The 25,648-nt window shown below is 49.9% G+C and overlaps 3 protein-coding genes across 9 annotated transcripts in view; 1 reads left to right on the top strand and 2 right to left on the bottom strand.

Annotated features, from left to right (window-relative positions):
- The window catches only part of LOC118229578 (transducin-like enhancer protein 1), a 539,102-nt gene that overhangs the window by 173,123 nt on the left and 340,331 nt on the right, over positions 1 to 25,648 (bottom strand). The window lies entirely within an intron of this gene.
- Positions 1,471 to 13,551, top strand: stap2a (signal transducing adaptor family member 2a). The gene is made up of 12 exons (XM_035421673.1): positions 1,471 to 2,016; positions 6,590 to 6,661; positions 6,953 to 7,072; positions 7,473 to 7,529; positions 8,035 to 8,186; positions 8,834 to 8,965; positions 9,140 to 9,209; positions 10,321 to 10,423; positions 10,899 to 10,994; positions 11,331 to 11,408; positions 11,649 to 11,765; positions 12,028 to 13,551. The coding sequence occupies exons 1-12, from the start codon at positions 1,915 to 1,917 to the stop codon at positions 12,081 to 12,083; spliced, it is 1,155 nt and encodes a 384-aa protein (XP_035277564.1). The 5' UTR covers positions 1,471 to 1,914; the 3' UTR covers positions 12,084 to 13,551.
- Positions 14,645 to 25,508, bottom strand: LOC118229585 (fibronectin type III and SPRY domain-containing protein 1-like). Its single transcript, XM_035421666.1, has 13 exons — positions 25,355 to 25,508; positions 23,817 to 23,912; positions 23,193 to 23,324; positions 22,402 to 22,503; positions 21,746 to 21,768; positions 20,313 to 20,434; positions 19,858 to 20,067; positions 19,392 to 19,490; positions 18,013 to 18,160; positions 17,191 to 17,273; positions 16,412 to 16,663; positions 15,779 to 15,867; positions 14,645 to 15,038 (listed from the first exon to the last, which is right to left on the bottom strand). Exons 1-13 carry the CDS (start codon positions 25,367 to 25,369, stop codon positions 14,928 to 14,930), a joined length of 1,482 nt encoding a protein of 493 aa, XP_035277557.1. The 5' UTR covers positions 25,370 to 25,508; the 3' UTR covers positions 14,645 to 14,927.

The raw sequence follows: 25,648 nt of genomic DNA, 5'->3' as shown, positions 1-25,648 counted from the left end.
GTCTGTGATTGCATGCTGTTACGTTTCGTTTTGGCATTTAATATATCTGTCTTGTCCAGGCCAAAAACGCGGTAAAATCCGGTGGTCTTCCTTCTCCGCAAAAGAAGTAATCCGAAACTTTTTTTTAGCCGTATAATAATGTGTTTTAACCGGCAAATTACGCAGAGGTTTACGCTATTGAGAGCACACATCTATGTTCATCATTTCCATAAATGTTATTTTGTTTTTAAAATGCTCCTGAATGTTTTTTTCAGGCAACCGGTGAATCCATTCCTAATTCTCTGTCCAGGTGAGCAGGTGTTTTCATTTCACGTGCTCAGACGACAAGGAGCGCAAGTTCCCCTTTTACACTCACGCGTACATGCCAGCCAGATCCCTCCGTTCTGCTACCTCAGGACGCCTAGCACCTCCCCCTCTCCGCACCTGCACTTCCAGAACACGTCTCCTGTCTGTTCTGGCCCCACGATGGTGGAATGACCTCCCTGTGGAGGTCAGAACAGCTGAGACTGTGACCCATTTCAAACGACGACTGAAGACCCACCTCTTCAGGCTGCACCTCTCCCCATCCCTCCCTTCCCCCCTGTAAATGACTAAACTTAGGGTTGTAACTAGGCAGCTGTTTCATAGGTGACTTAGGCGCATCAACTGTCTTAACGACTACTTGTATTTTTATTTATTTTTATTTTTCCATAGATTGCGTTGTTAGTGTTAATCAGTTTAACCATCAGGGTCCAAGTTGAACTATGCGGTTGTTCCCTGTACTTGGACCGGTACTTCTCTCTAGGGGTTTCGTCATACTTGTTCCTGGTTATGGTTATACACTTTGTTGTACGTCGCTCTGGATAAGAGCGTCTGCCAAATGCCTGTAATGTAATGTAATGGGTGGCTAAAAAAAGTTAGCTTTGGACTACAATTTTAAGGCGCCCCACAGACAATACATTTGCACAGAGCCCAGAATTTCGTGCTACACCCCTGATTGAAGCCAAATAATTATCTTTATAATATTAATGATTATCTTTGAATTTGCCATTTCTTCTTCCTGGTTTACAATAGGCCATGGACTTATTCTCGGTGTTTACCTTTGCTTTAAGTAAACCGTGCTTGTGATAAGTGGGCGTGACTGTCTTTTGAATTTACAAGATAAAGTGACGAAAATCGAACATGTGCTTGACTACTGCTTAGTATATTTTACAACGACATATGTGGTCTTTTGTTGGAAAGATAACTTCCATAAAGTCCCTCGTCAACTTCGCCAATCTGATGCGCTGTAGCAATCGACGCGTGCTCGCGTTCTAGACTATAAATTGCGGGCATCGAGGGAATTTGATGACCTAGTGGCAGCAAGCTGTCGACGGACCAATCAGCGATCACTGTGGGCGTGAGCTCATAGCGAACACCTGCCTAGATTGGCAGAAACGTTCAATAGGAGTGATTCTCTGGGGCAGAGAAATTAGTATTTTTGACGGGATTTTTCATTATTCGTTGACAGCGCTGGAAGAAAATGTCTCTACAAGCAGAGTAAAACCGGTTAGGATACTGCATAAAAGAAGTGAACAATTTAATTAATAGAAGGGATAGTATCTTAAACTCGCGATCCCTCGGGCGACTCACCAGTAATGCCTAGCACACAATCTTGCGTTTCATCGGTATATTTAATCTTCTGATCTGGAATGCTGATTACACGTGTTTTAATCCAATTAACAACTGGCAATTAGTCTGGTGTAGCCTAGTTTGGGTCAAACCCGTGACATTTGTTTAATTTTTTATGCGCGTTGATCAGAAATAAAAACATTATTTGCTTAATTGTTGCGGTGGTTCTTCGTCAGGGTGAAAGGCGAGGCATTTCCCCTCTTACTTTAGCTTACAGTTCCGAGGCTTCCCTTTGTCCCGCTGCTCCCGAGTTTGCAGCTCTTCATGGCGGCTACGACACCCACAAAACGAGCCGGGCGACCGCGGTCGCAGCTGCCCTCCTGCTACCACGAGGGTTATCTCGAGAAGAGAGCGACGAAGGAAAAGGTAACCCATAGCTTTATCTCTTTTGTCTCCTCTCCCCAGCATATTTTTGTAAATTAGTTATCGATACATGTTATGCGTACTGCCGTTGTCTGGTAGTCACATCGCTCGCGCCGGCACCTTCAAAATCAGTTACGACTAACACCCTGGCACGAGACTAGAGAGTACGGTACAGCATGCTGAATGAAACGGCTGGCCGTTTTCACTGCAAATGCCATTTTTCTGTGCACGAATTACGAGTGCGCTCGAGCTGAATCAAATGTATGAAATCGCTCAACTTGCACGAATGTTCCTCATGGACTGCTGGAAGGAAGCGTGCATATGGATTCGTTGCTTGTCGTTTTTTTTTCAACACTAGGCTACACGAAAGGACATAATGTCGATTGAAAGTGTTGCGCTGCGCTCGAGCCAGGAACAATAATTCTTTGTCCACGCGACGACATCTCAGTGATGACCTGGCTTCATTCATAGCGTGCAGAAAGTGTTGATTTGCAGGTACCCTAAGCAGCCGTCAATATAGCCTATTGTAAATGTGTACCCCTATAATCGGTAGCGCATTCATATCGGTTCTGTTAAGCTCTCTCCTTATCACAGACAAGACAATAGTGAACATCGTGTTTCGTGACATTACAAGGCTCTGCGTGTAGCCATGCGCAAAAGTGATTTATTTACTTGGTGTTTAATGTACGCTGTACAACGTCCGAAAAACATACAGATTTATGTTGTAATAAATATTTGGAAATCGTGTATTAAATCGTTTGCCAAGTTCACAACATCCACTTTCCCCAATCTTAATCACACCCATAGTCATGACACTTACAACAGCCTGTATATCACAGCCTGTATATTACTCCACACAGTTAACCTTTACATTAACGGATGCCACTGTCGAGAACCCCCTGACTGCAGTGTTAAGGGCCCGCACTTGATATTTAGTTCTGCTCGTGCCCCCGCTAGCTTTCTCTTTTCAGCGCGAGCGGACTGCACCCTTACATTTAAGATGCGCAGAAATTTGATTGCTGTCGTGCGGAATCCTTTATTGAAGACGCGCGTGCGCTTTTATAAAAATAATAAAAAATAGAGCGAGTGTTAATATTTGAGTAGAGGAGCTTTGCAGTAAAGGTGAACTATCGGTGTGTATGAATTATTAATAATAATATGGATCATGCTCGGAATAAAAGCGTCTGCTATGGAAATTAATTTAATGCCTCACGAGAGACAGACTTCCCTGGCTGCTTGTGCGTTTGTCTGTAACGGTGTTAACTAATTCTCCATTACAGTGTATACATCAATTTGCATCACACAGTCACGTGCAAATTTATGTCTTCGCTGTCACCACCGTTCCCCTGTGCGTTAGTTCATTATGCGCTCGTTGACGCTGATTGAGTTGGGGAAGGATTTATTTAATTCGGTGCAGCTGGAGAGTATATTTTAGCCCGCCTGTTCTGAAGGGGGGTAGTCTATTGCAGATTTGGCTCTAGTTTGGGCTCTGGTGTAATGACTGGGCGGATGGTTTGAGAGGGTGAATTTTAAATATGTTGAAAGGCCCTCTGGGGAAAGTGGCACTTTTTTTTTATCACTATTATTTATTTACACTTTCAAAGCAGGGGGGGGGGGGGGGTGCTTATCTGACTGTCTCCCCGGAGGTAAGCAGCTGTTTGTGAGGAACGAGGGGGTGGCAGGCTTTGGGGAGGGGGTGGTATGGGGGTGCAGTAAGGGTGGGGGGCGGAGGGTGCCCCCCAGGGGAGATTGCAGTGAAAAGAACAAAGAGGGAGGAGAGCAGGCAGGGTGATAAAAATGTGAATTTAAAGCACCCCCCCGCTTCTCACTGGGGCCAGTCAGGTTCAGGATTTTGTGCCAACTTCTGTTCTTAATGACATCATTAGGGTTATTTATTTATTTATTTATTGAATTCGGTCTTGCATTTTTGATGTAGTCATCAGCTGCAGCTGCAGACTTCACGTGTGCTTGGTGAAAACATTTTGCTGTGGTCTGATGTGTATACACACACACACACACACACACACACACACACACACAGTCCTTCGAGCAATGGACTAGTTCACCCCTGGTTTAGAAAATAAAAATGGGAGTGATTGAGATGGGGGGGGGGGGGGGGGTGTTGGTGTTTATTTGTAATGAGGCATTGTCCCAGATCAGCTGAGGCTAAGAGGATGTCATTATTGTTGCCATGGCGAGGGCAGAGGGGCGTGTCCTAGCACATGAGTGACAGCAGACTGGGTCACGGAGGCCCCTGTGATCAGACTGTCGTTAATTAGGGAATAAACAGTGGAGTCATCCAAACTGACGGCTGAGACCCGTCGGTAACTTGGGCTCTGCGGAAGCTCATATCTGGGGCTCCAGAATGCAGGCCTGGGGTGCTGGCTAGTTTTAGGCACATTCCAGTAATGAACTCTATTGGAAATTGGACAACGCCTTCTGAAAATATCTGTGGGAAAACATAAATTAGCCTATGTTTCAAGAAGGACCGCACATTTAAAATGTATTGTAATTATATCCCATTTCCGTAAGGGAGTCCAATCCATTTAAGCCACTTCAACCGGTTGGCTGAAGAGTCCAACTCACTTTGTGTTTTATAATCCTAAATTGTCTGCTGATTGGAAGGAGACTGCAAAAACACTTCAGGAACTGTGGCTCTGTAGTAACGGAGACTTAACACCCCAGGATTACAGGAATAAAGACTCTTCCATGCATCTTAAATATACATTACATTACATTACAGGCATTTGGCAGACGCTCTTATCCAGAGCGACGTACAACAAAGTGTATAACCATAACCAGGAACAAGTATGACGAAAACCCTAGAGAGAAGTACCGGTCCAAGTACAGGGAACAACCGCATAGTTCAACTTGGACCCTGATGGTTAAACTGATTAACACTAACAACGAGAACGGCAACAACGCAATCTATGGAAAAATAAAAAAAAAAATATACGACTACATTGTGCTGCTTGTTTTACAGGATAAATCGAAGTTGAATGGAACGCTGACGGACGTAATTTTGTCTGATAGACAGGAGCAGGAAGTGTGAGTTGTGGAAATTCTCGTCTATCTCTCATCAGCGTTTTGACTTTTGTATTGATCGTACGCTTCAGTTATTAAATAAGGAGCACCGAAACAGAGGATATGAAACACTGCTTCCTTATGGCCCTTCCAGGCAAACAAACCCGATAAAATAAAATAAAAAGATTGTTTTAAGTATTCCGTATCTTTACAGCGTCTCTGTTCTCAGAAGTCCACCAGTCCTGGCTGGAAAAAGCGCCTTTTTTTTTTTTTTTTTTTTTTACTGTGGTGGCCTCTTACTCCGGGAAATACCCACGTTATTTGTGCAGGGAGTGGCAGTCTCCTGACGCCAAGCACGTAGCGCTCTTCCCTACGACTCCGAGCACGTGGATCTTTTCCTTTATGATGCCAAACACGGATGTTTTCCATTTTGACCCCAAACACATGGAGGGTTTCAGCTGTAACCCCAAACCAAAATGGTATATGCAGTTGCTTACGGTCACAACCGTCTGTAGGCCACACAATTCAGAGTTTAAAAAAAAAAAAAAATTTTTTAAATACATTTTAATTCTGCAGTATTCAGTGGGTCCGACTAGCTTTTTTTAACGTTAATGTTCTTGCACCAGATCCCTGGTTCGCAGTTACCAACAAATCTCCATCCCTGGTCTGCCATTACCACCGCCCCCGGTTACTTATTGTTTAGGGTCACCTGAAGACTTTTGGTGTCTCACCAAGAAGCTAACGGTGCGCAGTCATTTTCTAGAAAGCAGCTCGACAGCCGGGTTCCGGTTACACAACAGCAGCTGGGGGGGGTTTAATTAAAAACTGGTTTGGCCGCTCCTTGTTTATAGGAAAATATTGCAGCCGGAGCGGGGGCCGGCGTCGCCATCGGCGAAACTCGGGGAAACCGGAGCCACTGTTGCGTGTGACCCTGTCGGTACGGTTTCTTCAAAGCGGGTTTATCTCTGGTCAAGACCGGCACGGCTTTGACTTTGCCCTTGGGCTTCGTGCTTCCATATCTGGTTTTTGTGTGTAAACACGGCATCATGTGCTTTCAGAGAACGTGGGCAGTATGGTGATGGGAAGGGGGGGGGGCGGGATGGAGCGGGGGGGGGGGGGGTTTGGCTACGGTCGCTGAATATCAAATGCAAGGTGAGCGAAGTTCCTGTGGAATTCTGGGACCTAGACAGTGGTTGGTCACCTGCCTGTAGATGAGATGTGTCTCGATTTTGGGTTTTGACTGGGGTGTGAGTACCAAATCACTCGTCAAGCCTGTTCCCCTTACCCCCCCCCACTCTCCACACACCCCCTTTCTCCTTCTTTTGCCTTTTTTTCTTTCTTTTTTTCCCCTTTCCTTCCCTTGCCTTCTGTGTTACTGGGCCCGTAGTGTTTACTGTGCTACAGAGAATAACAGTTGTATCCCATGAATTGTTTGGACTTTGTGATTATCCTGTGTGTGAGATTTTTGCAATGAAATTGATCCTCCCCCTCTTTCTCCCTCCCTCTCTCTCCTCTCCACCCCCCCCCCCCCCCCCCCCCCGCCCCCCCGCAGGTGTTTCGGAGGCTGTGGACGAGTATGTGTGGAAACGCTCTGTTTTTCTTCAACAGCCACAAGGACAATGACGTGAGTGATGTGGGGTGTCCGCAGAGTGAGGAAGAGGAGGATGAGGAAGGGTGCATGAACCCTGAGAGGCACCGAGTCAGGCTAACTGTGGACTAACTGCACAGTCATGCTAACTGTGCAAACTAACTCAAAAGCTGCCTATTGGTCAACAAATGAGACCTGCACTGATTTCCTCTTTTTTTTTTTCTTGTGTGTCTGCGGTCGTGTGTGTGTGTGTGTCTGTACGCGTGTGTGCGTGCATACGTGTGTGTGCGTGCGTGCATGTGTGCGTGCGTGCGTGCGTGTGTGCAGTATGTAGAGAAGCTGGACCTGGGCGGGTTCCTCTCGATGGCGGACGACGGGAGCAGAGACCGGAACCTGGAGGCGGCGCGGTTCAGTCTGCGGCTGAAGGACGGGGAGGTCAAACTCACGGTGAGGCCCCGTACCCCAAAACTGAGCGCTGTACCCCAACACTGAGCGCTGTACCCCAAAACTGAGCGCTGCGCTGTACCCCAACACTGAGCGCTGTACCCCAACACTGAGCGCTGTACCCCAACACTGCCTGCTGTACCCCAAAACTGCCTGCTGTACCCCAACACTGAGCGCTGTACCCCAACACTGAGCGCTGTACCCCAACACTGAGCGCTGTACCCCAACACTGCACGCTGTACCCCAACACTGCGCGCTGTACCCCAACACTGACCGCTGTACCCCAAAACTGCCTGCCGTACCCCAAAACTGCCTACATACTGCCTACTGCTTATTGTTACTTACTGATTTATAGACCTCTCTCTCTCTCTCTCTCTCTCTCTCTCTCTCGTTTCTCTCTCAGGCTCCAAATCTGGAGTCTCGTGAGCTGTGGAAGGGATTCATCTACGCTGTGGTCGAGGTCAGTATGTCCGTCTCTGTCTGTCTGTCTCACCGATCCGTTTATGCAAAAACAGTTTCACCAAAGCTCACCGAGTTATAAGAACCCAAAAGCAACAACCCGGCTTCACACCTGTCACCTGACGGCTCTGCACACCTGACAGGCCTTTATTCCCGTCACCTGTCAGTGCTTGATACCCGTCATCCGTTTCATACCTGTCAAGCTTTATACCTGACAGCTCTTCTCTGCTTTGTGGTTTTTCCTGGTTACCTGGAGTGCTTGAAGTTTTCTTGTGGCCACCAAACCAGTCAAATTTCACTCTCACGTTCTTCCTCACCATGGGGACGTGGTTTTTTTTTTTGCTTCTTGTTTTTTGGTAGTGCGCATTTCAGTGAATTTTGTGGGACTGATTTCCGCATCAGCGTCCTGTGCGTGTTGGTGTACCCTGGCGTACATTCACAGAGCTGAAAAGGGGTGTTGCGTACCTACCGTGTTCATCTCCTCCCTCTCTCCGCCCCCCACCCAGCTCTCCGTGCCCACCTCCCTGAACCTCCTCCCGGGCCAGCTCCACTTGCTGGGGGAGGTGGTGGAGAAGGAGAGGAGGAGGCGAAAAGCCGCCTCCCTCCCTGCAGCGCCCACCACCCCCCTGTACCTCCCCCTGCTGGGGGAGATCCCAGCGTGAGTGCCCCCTCCAGCTATGTTTACACCTTATTTACCTGTATTTAATATTCATACCTGTACACCTATATTAATGCATGTACCTGTTAACCTATGTAACCTGTATTTAATAGGTAGATAAAAGTTTGTGTGCGGTTTGTGTTCAGGTGTGTGGTTAATGTTCAGGTGTGCGGTTTGTGTAGGTGCATTCAGGTGTGTGGTTTGTGTGCAGGTGCGTTCAGGTGTGTGGTTTGTGTGCGAGTGTATGCAGGTGTGTTCAGGTATGCGGTGTGCGTTCAGGTGCACAGTTTGTGTGCAGGTGTGTTCAGGTGTGAACGTTGGTGCAGGTGTGTTCAGGTGTGCGCTCTGTGTTCAGGTGCACAGTTTGTGTGCAGGTGTGTTCAGGTGTGAACGTTGGTGCAGGTGTGTTCAGGTGTGCGCTCTGTGTTCAGGTGCACAGTTTGTGTGCAGGTGTGGTCAGGTGTGTGCTCTGTGTTCAGGTGCAGTTTGTGTGCAGGTGTGTTCAGGTGTGCGCTCTGTGTTCAGGTGCACAGTTTGTGTGCAGGTGTGTTCAGGTGTGAACGTTGGTGCAGGTGTGTTCAGGTGTGCGCTCTGTGTTCAGGTGCAGTTTGTGTGCAGGTGTGTTCAGGTGTGCGCTCTGTGTTCAGGTGCTTCCAGCCGGTGTCCCGCAGGGAGGCGGAGGTGCTGCTGGAGAGGCACCCCGACTGCGGGAACCTGCTCCTGCGGCCGGGCCGGGACGGGACCTCGCTGGCCGTCACCACACGCCAGGACCTCAACGGGTAACCCCCCCCCCGAGCTACCGAAAACACCGTCCGCCTTTATCACACTGCTATTACCAGCAACAATAAATATGAATATTAAAATCTAATATAAACATAGATTACGGTTATTAGAATGGTATCCATCTGCCTATCTCTCTCTCTCTCTCTCTTCTCCCCCCCCCCCCCAAACAGGTCAGTGTTCAGGCATTACCGTGTGTCTCAAAGGGAGGAGGGAGGGTATGTCATCGACGTGGAAAACCCTGTAAGTACCCAAGCATGCCTTTCACACGCACACGCATACGTGCACACACATGCACACACACACTCTTTCACAGACACGCACACACACCATACACACACATGAACACACACACACACACACACATACACACACACACGCACACGCATACGTGCACACACATGCACACACACACTCTTTCACAGACACGCACACACACACCATACACACACATGAACACACACACACACACACACGCACGCATACATGCACACGTGCACACACTCTTTCACAGACGCACACACACACGCACACATGCACACTTTCTTTCACAGACGCACACACACACCACACACCATGCACACGTACATACACACGCACACACACATGCACGCACACATACATGCACACACGTGCACACACTCTTTCAGACGCACACACACACACCCCACTCCACACAAACACACACACACACACATGCACACACGCACACAGTATTTCTCACCGGTTCCCCATGCCCCCCCCCCCCCCCCCCCCCCCCCCACTCTGTGTTTCACGCTTCCCCTCTCCTTTCCCTGACTGTCTGCATCACTTCCCCACCGAAACCAGCTCCATGAGCTCCAAACCAGCGACGTGAACACAATAAAATCACTTTCGCACGAAAGCATTAACCGAAGCGGAACGGTGTGCCTCTTCCAACACAATGCAATTTGCTCAACCGCAAATCTGATCTGTACAGTAACGGTTGCATAACAGGTGTGCTGGTTTCTCCCCTGTGGAGGAAGAAGTGATGTCACAGGTCACAGAAACTACCAGACTGTGGCATCACGTTACCCGTCAACAAAAAGACTTTGGACTCATCATCGCTTGGGGGCTGTGATGAAGAGTAATGTAATCTACTCCCAGCCATCTATTCCCAGCTAAACTGCACAGCCTTAAAGACTCGTATGAAAACCCAGGTGCTATCTGGGGTTATTCCCTGACCCCTGACCCCTGAACCCCAGTTCTGCACTGGTTCTCACTTGTTTTTGAATACGAAGGTCATGGATGGGATCTGCTTCCCCCTTGGTTGTGGCTGTGGTTCCTGGAGCGTTCTCAGGTGTCTCTCTCTCTCTCTTGTCTCTCTCTCTCTCAGATCCCTTGTGACACGCTCCATGATGTCATAAACTGCCTGCTGGAGAAAACTTCTGGAACCCTGCAGCCCTTCCTGCTGGAGGAGCCCTACGAGGAGAACATCGGTGAGACGTGCACACGCACACGCATGTGCACACGCGTGTACACTCACACGCGTACATATGACTTTCACGTGTAAGGTTGTGAGTACTTGGGGTGTCATTGATCTCTGAGAATTATTTGGGTTAACCCTTTAACGCGCAGGTGTCAAAATCCAGTCCTGGAGGGCCGTAGTGTCTTCTGGGTTTTTGGGGTGTCCTCGGGCACAAGTGTTTCATTTCAGTCATTGATTGATTTTTGGCGAGGGAATCCACACACGTTGATTGGCTAAAGAATCCACACCCCCTTAATTGGCAGCTGATTGACAGGAAACCACAAAAAACCGCAGACACTGCGGCCCTCTGGGGGTTTGGTTTGACTCCCTTGCTTTAGGGTGTGAGTTCTAGCTCTAGAACACTGAAACAACATTCTGAGAAACCTACTCTTCAATGAGTTAATGCCCCTCCTCTCTCACCCCCCCCCACCCCCCCCCCCCCCCAGCCTTTGTGAAATCCAACGATGAGAACGGAGAGAGGAGCCTACAGTGGGCCCCCAGCAGCCCTCTTCCCAGGGCCCCCGTCCTGCCTCCCAAACCAGGTAAAACGCCCCAGCCTACACCTACACACACTTATACAAACACACGCACGCACACGCCCCATCATACACACACACACACACATCCCCATCGTACACACACATCCCCATCACACACACACACACAAATACATACACACACACACACATCCCCATCACACACACGCGCACACACACACACACACACACACTCATTACTGAGATTACATGTTATTACTGGCCTCTCTAGAGTTACCTTTTGCTTCACTGATTAAATGTCTTCATTTCACTGGTCTGAGCGTCCAGTTCCATCGCAGGGCTTCTCAAAGCCACGCCCCCTCACTGGTGGTCTTGTTTCAGGGAGGCAGTCCCAGTCACCAATCAGAAGCTCCCTTCCCCGGAGGACCGCCTCCGAACGGCCATACTGCGGCTCGCCCGGTGAGCACCAGCTTTCCCTCTCCTTCACCCCTCTCTTCCCTCTCCTCCTTCAACCCTCCCGTCCCTCTCCTTCTTCCCTCTCTTCCCTCTCCTTCTTCACCCCTCCTTTAGCATCATCTCTCTGCCATTTTCTCTTTTCTGCCCACTGTGTGAACGTGACTTAAAACTCTTCCCACTCTTGACCTTTGACCTTTAACCCCTGACTCCCCCGTGCGCTTTTTGCTTCCTCTTCCCTGCAAGGGGCCGAGAGGCGGACCTTCAAGCCGCTGCCGATGCCCCCGGAGGCGGAGCTCCAGTCGGAGTTGCTAAGCGACAGGCTGAAGCGCCTCAACGTGACGGCCCCCCCGCTGGCCCAGAGTGAGTGATGTCATCCCTCCCTTTGTGACATCACAACACACAGGTGGTAGCCACTGGCAGTAGGCTTGGGGGTAATGTAAGCAACCGCCACGACCCTTTGGATATTTTCAGACTCCTTGGTTGTTGAGGCTGGTTTTACTAAATGGGGAAAAATGTTAAGAGGGTTAAGGGAGGCTGGTCATGGTCTGAGCACCAGCGTGTGGGGGTTCAAGCTCGGAAAAGAACAGAGCTCATCTGTGTCCCTCTCTTCTCTTTTCGACAGCACTATCAGAAGAGCTCAAACTCAAACTGGAACAGAGACGAGCCAATATGGAGTGAACCCCCCCCCCCCCCCTTTTTTTATTTTTTTATTTTTATGAAGCTTCAGCCAATCGAGTAGAAAGGTCTGTTCCAGAATCCACCCAATCACAAGTGACCTTCTACCAGCTTCCTGACTTTTTACGGCCAGCCTGCAGCGTCCCGAGGACTGCCTTGTGTCCCAGTGCCCAACCCTGCCCGGCGATGGACCGTACCATTCCAAGTGATTATGCAGGGGGGGGGGGGGGAGAGGAGGGGGTTCATTTGCCCAAACTGACATTCCGAGAGATGATGATGATGATGATGATGATGATGATGATTCCGTGTGGTGGACTGACTTGTTGTCTTCCTCACCAGTGGACACCCCCCCCACCCCCAAATCCTCACATCAGCCGGACAGCTTTTCCCGTCGCCTGAGCCTCCCGCTCCGGGCTTTTGCTAGCCTAGCCGCTCACCGGCGGCCATTACAACTCAAGGGTCGGAGGTTAACGAGCGATCGACCCGCACGAGCTTTTGAGCGCGGACCCTCCCCCCCCCCCGGCCTGAAGGTGGCGCCTCCACGCCTTTAAGTGACCGGAAAAGCCGCCGTGCGCGATGTGGCGCTCTCTCCGCGGACGCGTCGGCTCATGTATTTGAACTCTGAGTGGCGCAAGGATTCGTTGTGATAAAGAGAGCATTGATCTGTGGTCTGGCCTAGCCGGTGCTGTGATTTCATTTTTCTGTTTCCGTGACACTTTGTGGAAAAGGTGTATGTACTTATGTATGTATGTACGTGTGTGTGTGTCCTGTAATGTGGCCGTGGAATATGTGGTGTTCGTCGTGAATGTACAGCTCAAGAGGAAATTAAAAGGATCGTTTAGGGTGACGAGGACAGCAGAGGAAGGTGTTTGCCCATGGCTGTGTGGCTAGGCCCTCCTGTCACTCCCAGGTTTCACACCAGTCTGTGTGTTAGCAGGTTAGCCGTGTAGCCCATGTTGTCAAAAGATTTCAACCGGCCTTAACCCTGTTGAAAAGTAGGTTTTCAGTTTTTTGTGGCAGAGGTGGAAAAGTTCAGGGGTCAGAAAGTAAAAGTCCTGCCGTGTGTTTCTCCCACCCCTGAACTCGACCCGCTGATTTCAGCAATTAGTTCCACCTCCTGGCTGAAGAATTGTGCTATTCCAGCAAATCCAGGTGATTGGAACAAAATACTGGAGAAGACTTTTACTTTCCATACCTGAATTGTCCACCTCTTTTTTTTTTTGAACTCATTGCTTTCAGTTATCAGTACTGATTGTGACATCAGCATTAGAATGTTCAGTTATGAACATTCCAATCGCATATTTGTGATCTCACACCTTAAAGGGTTAATCTGCTGGAAGTGTTCAACTGGTTCAGCCATACTCCCATGGTCAGAGTAATTGTGGTGAGCAGAAGTATTACATCATCTAGTGGTGAGCAGAAGCATTGCATCACTTTAAAAAAAAAAAAAAGAAAAGAAAAAAAAACAAAACACAACACAAAAATGCTGCTATCAGACTGTCTCTTTATTGACCTGAAGGGACAGTAAGAAATTAAAGCATTTACAAGGTGATCTTTTTCCCCCTCCCCCTTTCATAAAATAAAATCAGTTTCATGTTCTTACCTGGAAGCATTCTGGATTACATTGTTAAAATACTGAGTCGTGCATGAAACCGTAACCCTCTTACACAATTATTACTGTACAACTCATAATTGGCACACTGACACTGAATTACTCCTTCATAAGAGCGAGAGGAACAGGCGTTAACAGTCGGAGATCTTGCGTGATCTAATCCATTCTCAAATCTAACCTGAACTGAAACACGAAGTGTTAAAAGTGCGCTAAAGCTGATCTCCCTATTGTAGCGGAATAGTCATTTTGCAGGGGGTGGGGCCCCCTCAGTGACTAAGTGGACCCCCCCCAATCAAAGATGATCACCTCATGGAAGTTCTCAGAGTCCATGTGCTGGTCTACCTCCTCGTGGTCTACACCACAGGTGTCAAATTCCAGACTTGGAGGACCGTAGGTACTTGCGTCTTTTCCTTTGTGGCTTCCTTTCAGTCTGACTCGTCTCTGACCTTGAAACAAAGGTGTGTGGCCTCTAGCCAATCGGTGACTTACGGCAATCAACCAATCATTTACAGGCACTGCGACACTGTGATACGGTGGTCCCCCCAGGGCAGGAGTGTATCACTGCCGGTCCACACCTATTTACAGTCAGTGCAGCGAAACACAATACATTCTGTCAAGGGTGACACGCCTACCGTCTATTCAGAGAGGCTAATCTGCTGCTACGCTATATCGGAGGAAGTTCACAGTATTTTCTGCTGAACTTCAAAAAAAATAAAAAGCAAGATAACGCCTCGAGTCCAAAAAGCACTCGGAGCTGTGATAAGAGGGGCGAGTGACGATAAGGTTGCGTCTGCTATGAAGCCGTCTGAGCGGCGAGCACGCAGCGGTGCCCGTGGTTACAGGCGCGTCTTCGCTGAAACCTGGCTGCTTTGGGGCGGCCATGTTGCCTGGATGGTTTTTTTTACGACGATTAAAGCACCTAAAAAAAATAAAATGACACAAAAAGTGATTCTTTTTTTTTTTTTTTTTTTTTGGGTGGGGTGGGTTAGGGCGGGGTGGAACTGGGCACCCCCCCCAAAGGCACAAGAATGGGGTGAAATGAGAGGAGGAGGCAGACTGTGGCTGTGGGAGGTGGGGTGGGGGCTAGTTTGTGGAGCCCTGGGGAGGGGGTGGAGCTGATTTGGGTTCAGTGTCCCTGATGATACCAGGCCCGTACCAGGACCAGGGGGGCGAGGGTGCGGGGGGTGGGGGGGGTCATTGAGGTTCTGCGGCGGTTCTGGAGTCCGGACCCGGTTCTAGGTGAGGCTGGCGTTGGAGCTGCTGGTGCCGCTGCTTCTCCTCTGCCCGTTCAGCACCACACTGGGGACCTGCAGGCCCGTCTGCACTGAGAAACTACCGTTCCACACCTGCGGGGGGCGACAGAGAGCCAGCGGCGCAGAGCGGAGGGACGAGGTGAACTACCAACTACAGGCAAAACTGCATGTGTGACTGACGAACATCACCAGTGTCACGTGACAAAAACCTTATTAGCAACAACAACAAAAAAATCTATCTGTAAATGTGAAATGTAAGGAACAGCAAAATAGATTTTTCACAACATTAGGGTTCAGTCACATGGGGTTTTAAACAAACTTTGTTAGTCGGTACTTTCAGACATTTGTAGTACACAGAGCTGGATGAGGTCCGCCAGTGTGTGTATAACAACATAAAAATAGACAGGGGAGTAGGAGCGAGTTTTTATGCAGACTGTGTGTGAGTGAAGAGTGAGTGTGTGTGTGTGTGTGTGTGTGTGTATATACAACAAGAGTGGTACTGTGTATATGAATAGGACAGCGATTATTGAGCTAAGATGCCCAGCTAACACGAAACGTTCTCACAATGTTGTTGCCATGTTGTGGCAACGTTATAACACTGACAAAACATTGCAGGAACACTGTGAGAACGTTGTGTGTGAGCCGGGACCAAGGGGCTCATGATTATGGAGTCTGCGCAGCGAGTCTTAACGTTGGAATGAGCCCGCAGTGCGTGTGCCCGTGTGTGTGTGTACCCGTGCGTGTGCCCGTGTGTGTGTGTACCCGTGTGTGTGCCCGTGTGCGTGTGTGGTGAGACTGGCGCGTCTCTCCGCCAGGCTCCGCCCCGTTCTCACCATGAAGGCGGGCACCACGGGCTGCGTGAACCTGGTTCTGAAGGTGTGGATGGGCTGCTTGGTTCGGGCGTTGTAGAAGGACACAACTCCTGCACGGCCACCGGAGGGTGGCGGGGGGGGGGGTTGGGGTTGGGGTTGGGGTGGGGAGGGATAGGAAAGACAGGACCTCAGTGACAGATGGGGGGGGGGGGCACAGTCAAGGTTAGCAGGCGAGAGCACTTCACGCCACTAACACATGCCCATGCACACACCATATACACATCTACAGACACTCATGCGTATATGCGCGTATGTAATAGTAAAAACATTCATAAAAATATATATTTCTAAGGCCTGGAATATGGTTTCAATTCAGCCAAGTCGCTACAATTAAATCAATCTCCATGAAAAATTATAGGGCACTTGCAGTTCACATGCATTTCATGAATATTGAACTAACTTCCTGAATTGAAATGGAACTGACCTCAGTCCTTCCGTAGAATCAGTTACACATTTACATGTGTGCATGTATATCAGGTGGAGTCCGTATATCTGACTCTAAAACAGCTATACACACACACACAGGATGTGGATGCCACTCCTGGCTCGGGGTTGGGGGGGGGTTCCGTTTGGGGGTTTCGGCGGACGGCTCACCCTCCTCGTAGCCGCAGTAGACCCCCACGCGGTCGGGGATGGCGCAGTCCAGGGGGCGGGCCTTGTTGTTGTGCTTGGCGGTCAGGCTCTGCTGCAGCCAGTTGTTGAGGTGGACGCACCAGGAGGCGGAGCTCTTGCCCAGCTGGTCGAAGCGCCCCAGGGAGCGCAGGGCCACGCCCGCCCCGAACGCCTTGCTGTCCTTGTCAAACCACACCTCCCAGTAGTGCTGGCCCGCGTCAATCATCGTGTCGCCTGGGGTTACGGGGGGGGGGGGGGGGGGGGGAATGGGGCGTACAGCATGACGAAAGGAAGGAGCAATGTCAGCCCTGTTCCTGGAGATCTAGCATCCCGTCAGTTTTCATTTCAACCCTAATTTTGGCACGCCTGATTCTACTAATTAGCATTAATAAGCACTAATTAATTCAATGAGATCTCTAGCTGTTGAATGAAATGTGGCTGATGATGGTCAACACTGGTCCGATCAGGATTCAACAGAGCAGAACCCCCCTGTGAATCCAGCTGGTATCCCTTTAAGAATGTCTGAGGTCACAAATATGGGATTAGAATGTTCTGAACTGAACATTCTAATGCTGATGTCACAATCGCTGCTGGCAACTGTAAGCAACGGAGTTCTAGAACACTGACTTCCCACTCCGCAGTGGGCTAACCCCTGACCAGGACTGTGATAAAAGGATAATGCCAGTGTTGCAGATGCCCTTTTCCACACCCTGAAGCCCCCTGAAGACTTTGGGGATAAATGGTCGCACCCCGGTGCTCACCCAGGACCGTGTAGGACTCTGCCGTGAAGCGGTCCCGCCCGGCCCGAGCCGAGGGCATTCTCTTTGGGGACATCATCGCGCTCCTGTGGGGGGGGGGGGGGGGTGGGAATGCAGTGGTTATCGCAGGTGAGTGAGTGAGCGAGCGAGCATATGCACGCGTGTGTGTGTGTATGTGTATGTGTGTATATGTGGTACTTCAGTGTGTGTGTGTGTGTGTGTGTGTGTAAGGCTGTGTGTGTGTGTGTGTGTGTGTGTGTATGTGGTATTTCAGTGTGTGTGTGTATGTGTGTATATGTGGTACTTCAGTGTGTGTGTGTGTGTGTGTGTGTGTGTTTGTGTGTATGTGGTACTTCAGTGTGTGTGTGTGTGTGTGTATATGTGGTACTTCAGTGTGTGTGTGTGTGTGTATGTGTGTATATGTGGTACTTCAGTGTGTGTGTATGTATGTGTGTGTATATGTGGTACTTCAGTGTGTGTGTGTGTGTGTATGTGTGTATATGTGGTACTTCAGTGTGTGTGTATGTATGTGTGTGTATATGTGGTACTTCAGTGTGTGTGTGTGTGTGTATGTGTGTATATGTGGTACTTCAGTGTGTGTGTGTGTGTGTATATGTGGTACTTCAGTGTGTGTGTGTGTGTGTGTGTGTGTGTGTGTGTGCGTGTGTGTGTGTGTGTGTGAGGCTGTGTGTGTGTGTGTGCGTGTGTGAGGCTGTGTGTGTGTGAGTGTGTGTGTGTGTGTGTGAGGCTGTGTGTGTGTGTGTGCGTGTGTGAGGCTGTGTGTGTGTGAGTGTGTGTGTGTGTGTGTGAGGCTGTCTGTCACACCTTGCCGGTGAGTGCAGGGGGGAGCTGGTCCTGGTCTTCTCCTTGCGGATGTCCTGGACCTTCCCGCCGCCCCCGTCCCACTCCACGCTGTTCTCCTCCACGCGCAGGTTCTGGTGAGCCGAACCCGAGTCCAGCTTGAACAGGAAGGCTGCGGGGTGGACGGTGCAGAGGTTCACGGTTCCGCACGACAAACTCCGCGCCGGCAACCACCTTAACAACCCAGCCTGTCTATCAAACCTCCCGACGGACAGAGGAGGAGGAGGAGCCGCTTTCATCACAGAAAGAAAAGTGAGTTTGTAGCTGGTAAATGGTAAATGGACTGCATTTATATAGCGCTTTTATCCAAAGCGCTTTACAATTGATGCCTCTCATTCGCCAGAGCAGTTAGGGGTTAGGTGTCTTTCTCAAGGACACTTCGACACGCCCAGGGCGAGGATTGAACCGGCAACCCTCCGACTGCCAGACAATCGGTCTTACCTCCTGAGCTATGTCGCCCTAGCTCTTTCGTGGGGCTGAAAATCTAAGAGTGCCTGAAAAGGGCTCGATGGTCAACGCGAACACGGAGAACCGTGCCTCAGCTTCTACCTGTGCTCAAGGTTTTACCTGCGCTCAGGTGTGTCCCACACGGGTCAACCTCAGGTCTTTTCCAGACAGCACAGGAGCCCATATAAACTCTTTTTTTTTTTCTGTCGCATGACTAAGGCTACTCGTTCGTCTCTTTGCTCGGATGGCAGTGCAGCATAACGGGGTATGAGCCAGTCTTGTAACCTAAAGGTCGCAGGTTCGATTCCCAGGTGGGACACTGCCGTTGTACCCTTGAGCAAGGTACTCAACCCGCATTGCCTCAGTATTATATCCAGCTGTATAAATGGATGCGATGTCAATGCTGTGTGATAAGTTGTGTAAGTCGCTCTGGATAAGAGCATCTGCTAAATGCCTGTGATGTAATGTAACGTAATGTCCACTCACCTCTTCAGGCTGCACCTCTCCCCATCCCTCCCTACCCCCCTGTAAATGACTGTAAGCTTAGGGTTGTAACTAGGCAGCTGTTTCGTAGGTGACTTGGGTGCATTAACTGTCTTTACTACTGCTTGTATTTTTTCCATAGACTGCGTTGTTGCCGTTCTCGTTGTTTAGTGCTAATCAGTTTAACCTTCAGGGTCCAAGTTGAACTATGCGGTTGTTCCCTGCACTTGGACCGGTACTTCTCTCTAGGGGTTTCGTCATACTTGTTCCTGGTTATGGTTATACACTTTGTTGTACGTCGCTCTGGATAAGAGCGTCTGCCAAATGCCTGTAATGCAATGTAATGTAATGTCTCTGAGCTCCCTGCCGCTAATTTTCCGGTAGCTTCCGCAGGCGGCGGCGGCGGCCCTCACCGTGCGTCTCCAGGTTGACCGGCTCGGAGAACTCGCCCGCCACGGCCCTGTTGCACGCCTTCACGCGGAAGGTGATGTAGCGCGTGTCGAAGCGCAGCCCTGCGGGGGGGACCAAGAACGCCATCGCCATGACAACGGCTCTCAGATCGCAGACCGGCACGTTTTCGTGAAGACGTTGTGAAGAGTCGGCGCTATCTGTTAGAGCGGGGTCAGCATGCTTTCGAAGCTGTGAAGGTTTTACCTGTTAGCTTAGTGTATGGGGGTTTTACCTGTTAGCCTGGAGTATGGGGGATTTACCTGTTGCTTAGTGTATGGGTGTTTTACCTGTTAGCGTGGAGTATGGAGGATTTACCTGTTAGCTTAGTGTATGGGTGTTTTACCTGTTAGCGTGGAGTATGGGGGTTTTTACCTGTTAGCGTGCGGTATGGGTGTTTTACCTGTTAGCGTGCGGTATGGGGGTTTTTACCTGTTAGCGTGTACTCAGTCTGCCGCACCCCCTCCACCACCATCCAGGGGTGTTCCTCCCGGGCGCGGGGCGGCCCCTCGTGATTGGTCCGCCGGTACTCCAGGTCATAGTGGTCGATTTTGTGGTCGGGTTCCGGCAGTTCCCACACCACCGTGACGGTGTTGTCGCACACCTGGCACTCGGACACCTGTATCTCCGGGGTGGCGGGCACTGTGAGCGCGTGCGAGAGAGGAGAGGAGAGGGGAGGAGAGGAGAGGAGAGTGGCATTTAAACAACGCGGGCATGTCCTCGCCCCTTCCAGTTAAATACCGTCATCGAGGGAGAGAGATTGAGGGACAGGGAGAGAGAGGGAGAGAGGGAGAGGTGGAGGGACAGGGAGGGAATGAGAGAGGGGGGAGGGAGGGAGGGGGAGAGAGAGAGAGAGAGAGAGAGGGGTAAACGGATAGCTGTCAGACCTGGAAGGAAGTTGAGAGCCTGCAATGAGTTCCTCTCCTGGGTGAAATCCACCATCATGTGACTCATGTTGTCACTGACCTTGGCCCTCAGGGACAGGCGGAAGGCAGGGGCCATGGTCACACTGCGGGTGCACACACACACACACACACACACATGCACATACGCGCGTGCACACACTCACATACGCGCACGCACGCATGCACACGCACATACACACACACACATACATACGCACACATGCACGCACGCACACACATACACACACACACTCATTATAGGACACACCAGTGGAGCACTACTGCACACCATATCTATGTAACTAATGCACAGAGCACAAAACGTATCAAACATCGACAGACGCAATGACCTCACTTCAGAATGTAAGACACACACATCTCGACTGGGACACACAGCTCACGAATGGAAATACTTAAAATCCAACTCAAACAAAGAACAATGGCGGTGAAAAGCTACACACGGTACCCAGAACATACAGACGGAGGTACGGGGGGCATGAAAAGATGGGACAAGGCGATCAAAGACCATGCAGTTAATGTGCACCGAATCAAAAAAAGGAGTGCGCCCTCTAGTGGGAGGTGGGCAAAAACACTCATTTGAAAATTTAACATTTCCCCACAGGCTTGTAATTTTCTATTGACACATTTCATGTCATGTTGATTATGCAAATGGTTCCGCAGCATAACATGAAATTTGTTTTTGTTTGTCTTTTCTTGTGAATACTACGGAGATAGAAGCTATGATGCACGCTGCATTTCTGTGTATGACCAGCATCGAGGGGTACCGTATCTCTCTGTGTGAGTATAGCTGTGCACCATTGCAACCACTGCTAAATCTTTCACTCAAATATTCTTACACGTTGCTGTTGTGTTATATATGTGCGTGTGTGTGTGTGTGTGTGTACTTGCATGTGTATGTGTGCATGTGTGTGTGTGTGTGTGTGTGTGTCTGTGCAGGTGTGTGTGCGTACACGCACGTGTGTGTGTGTGTGTGTGTGTGCAGGTGTGCAGATGTGTGCATTGGCACGTGTGTGTGTGTGTGTGTGTGTGTGTGTGCGTGTGTGCGTGCATGTGTCTGTGCAGGTGTGCAGGCGTGTGTGTGCGTACATGCATACGTGGAGGTGTGTGCGCCTGCGTGTGTATGGGCAGCAGTAACAGTCTGGCCGCCAGGCTCCTTACTCAGCAGTTTCTGGTTCAGTTCCCAGGTGAGCCGCTGCTTTAGCCTTCGCAAGCAAGCAGCCTCAGCTGACCTGCTTACCCAGCTGTGTAAATGGGAATTATAACAGAGGGAGGAGAACGTCTTCTCAATCCCTAAATATAATTCAGTGTGTGCTGGAATAAGAGCGTGCGCGAGTAGATGGAGTTATGGATGGAGACTGCAGGACACTGTTGAAGAAAAGACAGCGCTACTGTACCTATCCTTTATCTCTTTGGCCGCCTGGGGTCAGGGGTCAGGGGTCAAGGGTCAGAGGGAAAAGGGGGGGGGGGGGGTGGGGGGGGAAAAAAAGAGGGGGAAGAGACAGGGATTGAGAGAGAGAAGAGAGTTGAGTGGCGTCCGGTCACTCCGATCACAGATAAGAGTGCGTGGTAGTGAGAGAGAGGCAGCAGTGCAGTATAATGGGTAAGGAGTTGGTCTTGTAACTTAAAGGTCACAGGTTCGATTCCCGGGTAGGACACTGCCGCTGTACCCTTGAGCTAAAGGTACTTAACCTGCACTGCTTCAGTACATATCCAGCTGTGTAATTGGATGCAGTGTAAATGCTCTGTAAAAAGTTGTTTAAGTCGCTCTGGACAAGAGCGTCTGCTAAATGCCTGCAATGTAATGAGAGAGAGAGAGAGAGAAAGATCTGCCCGGCAACCCACAGCACTCAGAGCAAGTGCTACACTGGCTACGCAACTGGAGTGTTTTCATTTTTCACAATTAGTTTTTTTTTTTTTTTCTTCCTATGACTACATTTTAACATTTTAACCCCACGTATTGAATTAGAATGTGACTGTGCCAACTGTCCTCCACGGGTTGGGGGGGTTGGGGGGGGAGGGGGGGGGGGGGGGGGCGGGGGCGGGGGCCTACTCGGTTGAAGCCGTCCATTTCGGAGCTGCACAGCGTCTGATTGGCCAGGTCCAGCAGCTCCTCGGAACTCTCCAGGGCCTTGGTGCACGCGCTCAGTTGGCTCTGAGGGGGTTAACAGAGGAAGGGGAAGAGAAAAAAGAAGCACACTATACGATTTATTATAACTTATGGCGTGTGCATTCGCACCTATGTAATCATGTCAACATCGATTAGAGGACTGGTTCGGGTATCTCCCAACAGATCCGCATCGAAACAGATGAGACAGACAGACGAACAGATAGGCGGATGGACAGACAGACAGCCATAGAGCGACAGACAGACGGACGTACAGACCGACAGACAGACTGATTGACGGACAGACAAAAACACAGACAGACAGACACAAACAGACAGATGAGACAAACAGACAGACAGAAAAAGACAGATGAGACAGACGGACACAAACAGACGGACAGACAGACACAAACAGGCAGATGAGACAGACAGACAAACAGACAAGCAGGAACAGACAGATGAGACAGACGGACACACAGACAGACAGACAGACAGATGAGACATACAGACACAAACAGGCAGATGAGACCGAGAGTCAGAAACAGACAGATCAGACAGACAGACAGACAGACACACAGACAGACACGCAGACAGACACGCAGACAGACACACAGACAGACAGAAACAGACAGATGAGACACACAGACAGACACACAGACAGACAGAAACAGACAGATGAGACACACAGACATACAGACAGACACACAGACAGACAGACAGGCGGAAGTCGGCCGGACCTGCAGCTCATACGTGCGGCTGGCTCTCTCCTGCTTGATGCGCGTCACCATCCCCTCCTTCAGCTCGTCCAGCACGGAGTACAGGGAGCAGAACTCCGCCTCCAGGTCCCCGAGCACCCGGCTGGAGTTCGACTGCAGGGGACAGAGGGGGGCGGAGTCAACCAGCACGTTCGAAACATCAAAGTTCAACAGACGTTCCACGGACCAGCGACACTCAAATCTGGCCCTAGAGGTTAGCGGTACGGCCGCTTTTCTCTTCTACCCAGTGGTTCACAGTCCAGTAACGTCCCTGATTGACCAGGTGCGTCAGGTTTAAATCAGTCCGCGATTGGAGGGGAGGAATGAAAACCAACAGTACCACTGGCCCCGAAGTTCAGAATCGACTATCCACACTGCCGTAGGCTAGCCAGATTGTCAGATGCGTATTTTCAACATTGAAAGTTGCGTCTCCACCGTTGAAGCCGATACTTCCCAAATGACACGTACCTGACAGGTACTTACGGAAGGCCACAGGCAAGGCCAATATTGGTGTTCTGTCCTGATTCTTAATAAACTATAATACGGCCTGCGGTTCTGTTCCTTTGGGGTGGCGGCGCTTGGGCCGGGCCCCGGTCCATACTGTACCTCCAGGTTCTGCAGGCTCTGTTTCAAGCAGCAGATGAAGTTCTGGATCTCCTCATTCTTCAGCGCCAAGGTGGTGGAGATCTTCCGCAGCGACTCCTGAGGCACAGACGCCGGTCACATGGGGTAAGAGTGTCAAAGGTCAGAGTTCAGAGGTAAATCAAACACCAACAGCCCCCGACACATAACCTTGGTTCTCGCAACCAAAAATGAGCACCACCACTATACAGTTCCAGTGACTCCCCGGGTTGAACCAATGATATGTTTTGCTTGTTTTGATTGGTTCAAACAGGCCAATGGTAGCTCAGTGTAGCTTCACCCATCGGAGTTAATGAAACCTCACACTGTCATCAGTACTCAGTACCACCACTTCTCTGAGCTCACTGTCAAGCAAGAATGACTGGAAATGACAGTGCCAGTCATATCTGAGCAGATGATATGTCTGCTGAATAGGTCAGACTTACCTGGTACCTACACCTAGCTAATGTGCCATTTTGAAGTATCTCTCTATGACTCCTCCCTATCCAACACTGGCAAATCCAAACACCACATAGTACCTCCAGCCACTACGAGGCACGTGAAGCTTCACCTTTTAATTACTGCCTCTAAACACACCCATAAATTCTTGAGAGACAGGATGTTCCCTGATCGGTCGCAAAACAATTAAAATTGGCCTGTCATTCTGTGAACGTAATTAGCTAGGATTTTACACACACACACACACACGTTTGTATTGCTATACTTGTGAGGACCGCATTGACTTACATTCATTCCGTAACCTCTAACCCTAACCCTAACCCCAGTCACTACATGCCTAACCTTAACCCTAACCTTAACCTAATTCTAACCCTAACCCCTAACGCTAAAACAGCCTCTTGAACCAGCAAAAAGTCCCCACCTTGCATAGTTTTCCTCATCTTTCTATCCTTGTGGGGACATTTGGCTCTCACAAAGATCGTAAAACATGCCCACACACACACACGCACACACACCCCACCCTGTCTGCGTTTTTAAGACCACTACCGGGGGGTCACGGAGGAAATGGACGTATACCCGCACATTTCTCAGCCAAAAGACAACTCAACTGCCAACGTCGTACCCTGCTACCATGACACTGCAGATAGTTCCGTCTTTCTTTTGAAGAGTAACGCAGATCCAAGAATCGCAGAAACGCAAGAATCCAATAACTTGTCAATGTCAGATGTCAGTGGACTGTCGATAGCGGGACGGCCAATGGAATACGCCGTGGTGACAGTCTGAACAATGTCCGGACAACATTTATACATTTATATCACCTCAAAAATACAGTAGATGTGTGGCGTACTGAAATCCTGGTCTAACGACACACTCTCTTAACTACAAGCAGGTTATTTAACACAACAGCAGGCTGGAAACGAGTTTAATGTGTAGGATGAAAATCTCAGCAACAAAAACATTTTTCATCCGTGTCGCCTGCGTTTCTCTGTGCCTTTCTTTGTCTTGGCTGTAATAAGCCGGGAAATCGAGCCCGTTCTGCTCACACCACGCCAGCTTGAACTTACCCTCTGTTCCCCCATGGAGCCGGTCCGCAGATCCGGAACAATTTGATCGGTTTTTGTTTCGTATTCCCTCCGCCTTGGCTATCCAAAGCGACTACGGTTAAGCAAGCTGGTGCTGATGTTGTCGGGCGGAGAGCGCAGCAGCATCTCTCCCAAAGCGACGCGATCCTTTGTATCTCGTGCGTTTGTGTCACGCTGCATGCTGGGAAATGCAGTTCGCACGTTGCCTACAAGGATTGTCGGCTGCCTGTCGCGATGGCAGTTGGACGGCGGGAGAAGAAGCGTCTTGTCTTGGGG

This window comes from Anguilla anguilla, chromosome 6 (genome assembly GCF_013347855.1).
Source record: "Anguilla anguilla isolate fAngAng1 chromosome 6, fAngAng1.pri, whole genome shotgun sequence".
Taxonomy (NCBI): Eukaryota; Metazoa; Chordata; class Actinopteri; order Anguilliformes; family Anguillidae; genus Anguilla; species Anguilla anguilla.
Note: the sequence above shows the minus strand (reverse complement) of the source record. Positions and strands in the feature narration are given on the sequence as shown.

Coding starts and splice junctions, on each gene's coding strand:
- stap2a (XM_035421673.1), top strand. CDS start 1,915: ATGGCGGCTACGACACCCACAAAACGAGCCGGGCGACCGCGGTCGCAG. Junction 6,662..6,952: donor ACAGCCACAAGGACAATGAC/GTGAGTGATGTG, acceptor GCGTGTGTGCAG/TATGTAGAGAAGCTGGACCT. Junction 10,995..11,330: donor CGTCCTGCCTCCCAAACCAG/GTAAAACGCCCC, acceptor GTCTTGTTTCAG/GGAGGCAGTCCCAGTCACCA.
- LOC118229585 (XM_035421666.1), bottom strand. Junction 22,504..23,192: donor GCCGCACGTATGAGCTGCAG/GTCCGGCCGACT, acceptor TAACCCCCTCAG/AGCCAACTGAGCGCGTGCAC. Junction 18,161..19,391: donor GGTCAACCTGGAGACGCACG/GTGAGGGCCGCC, acceptor TCCACCCCGCAG/CCTTCCTGTTCAAGCTGGAC.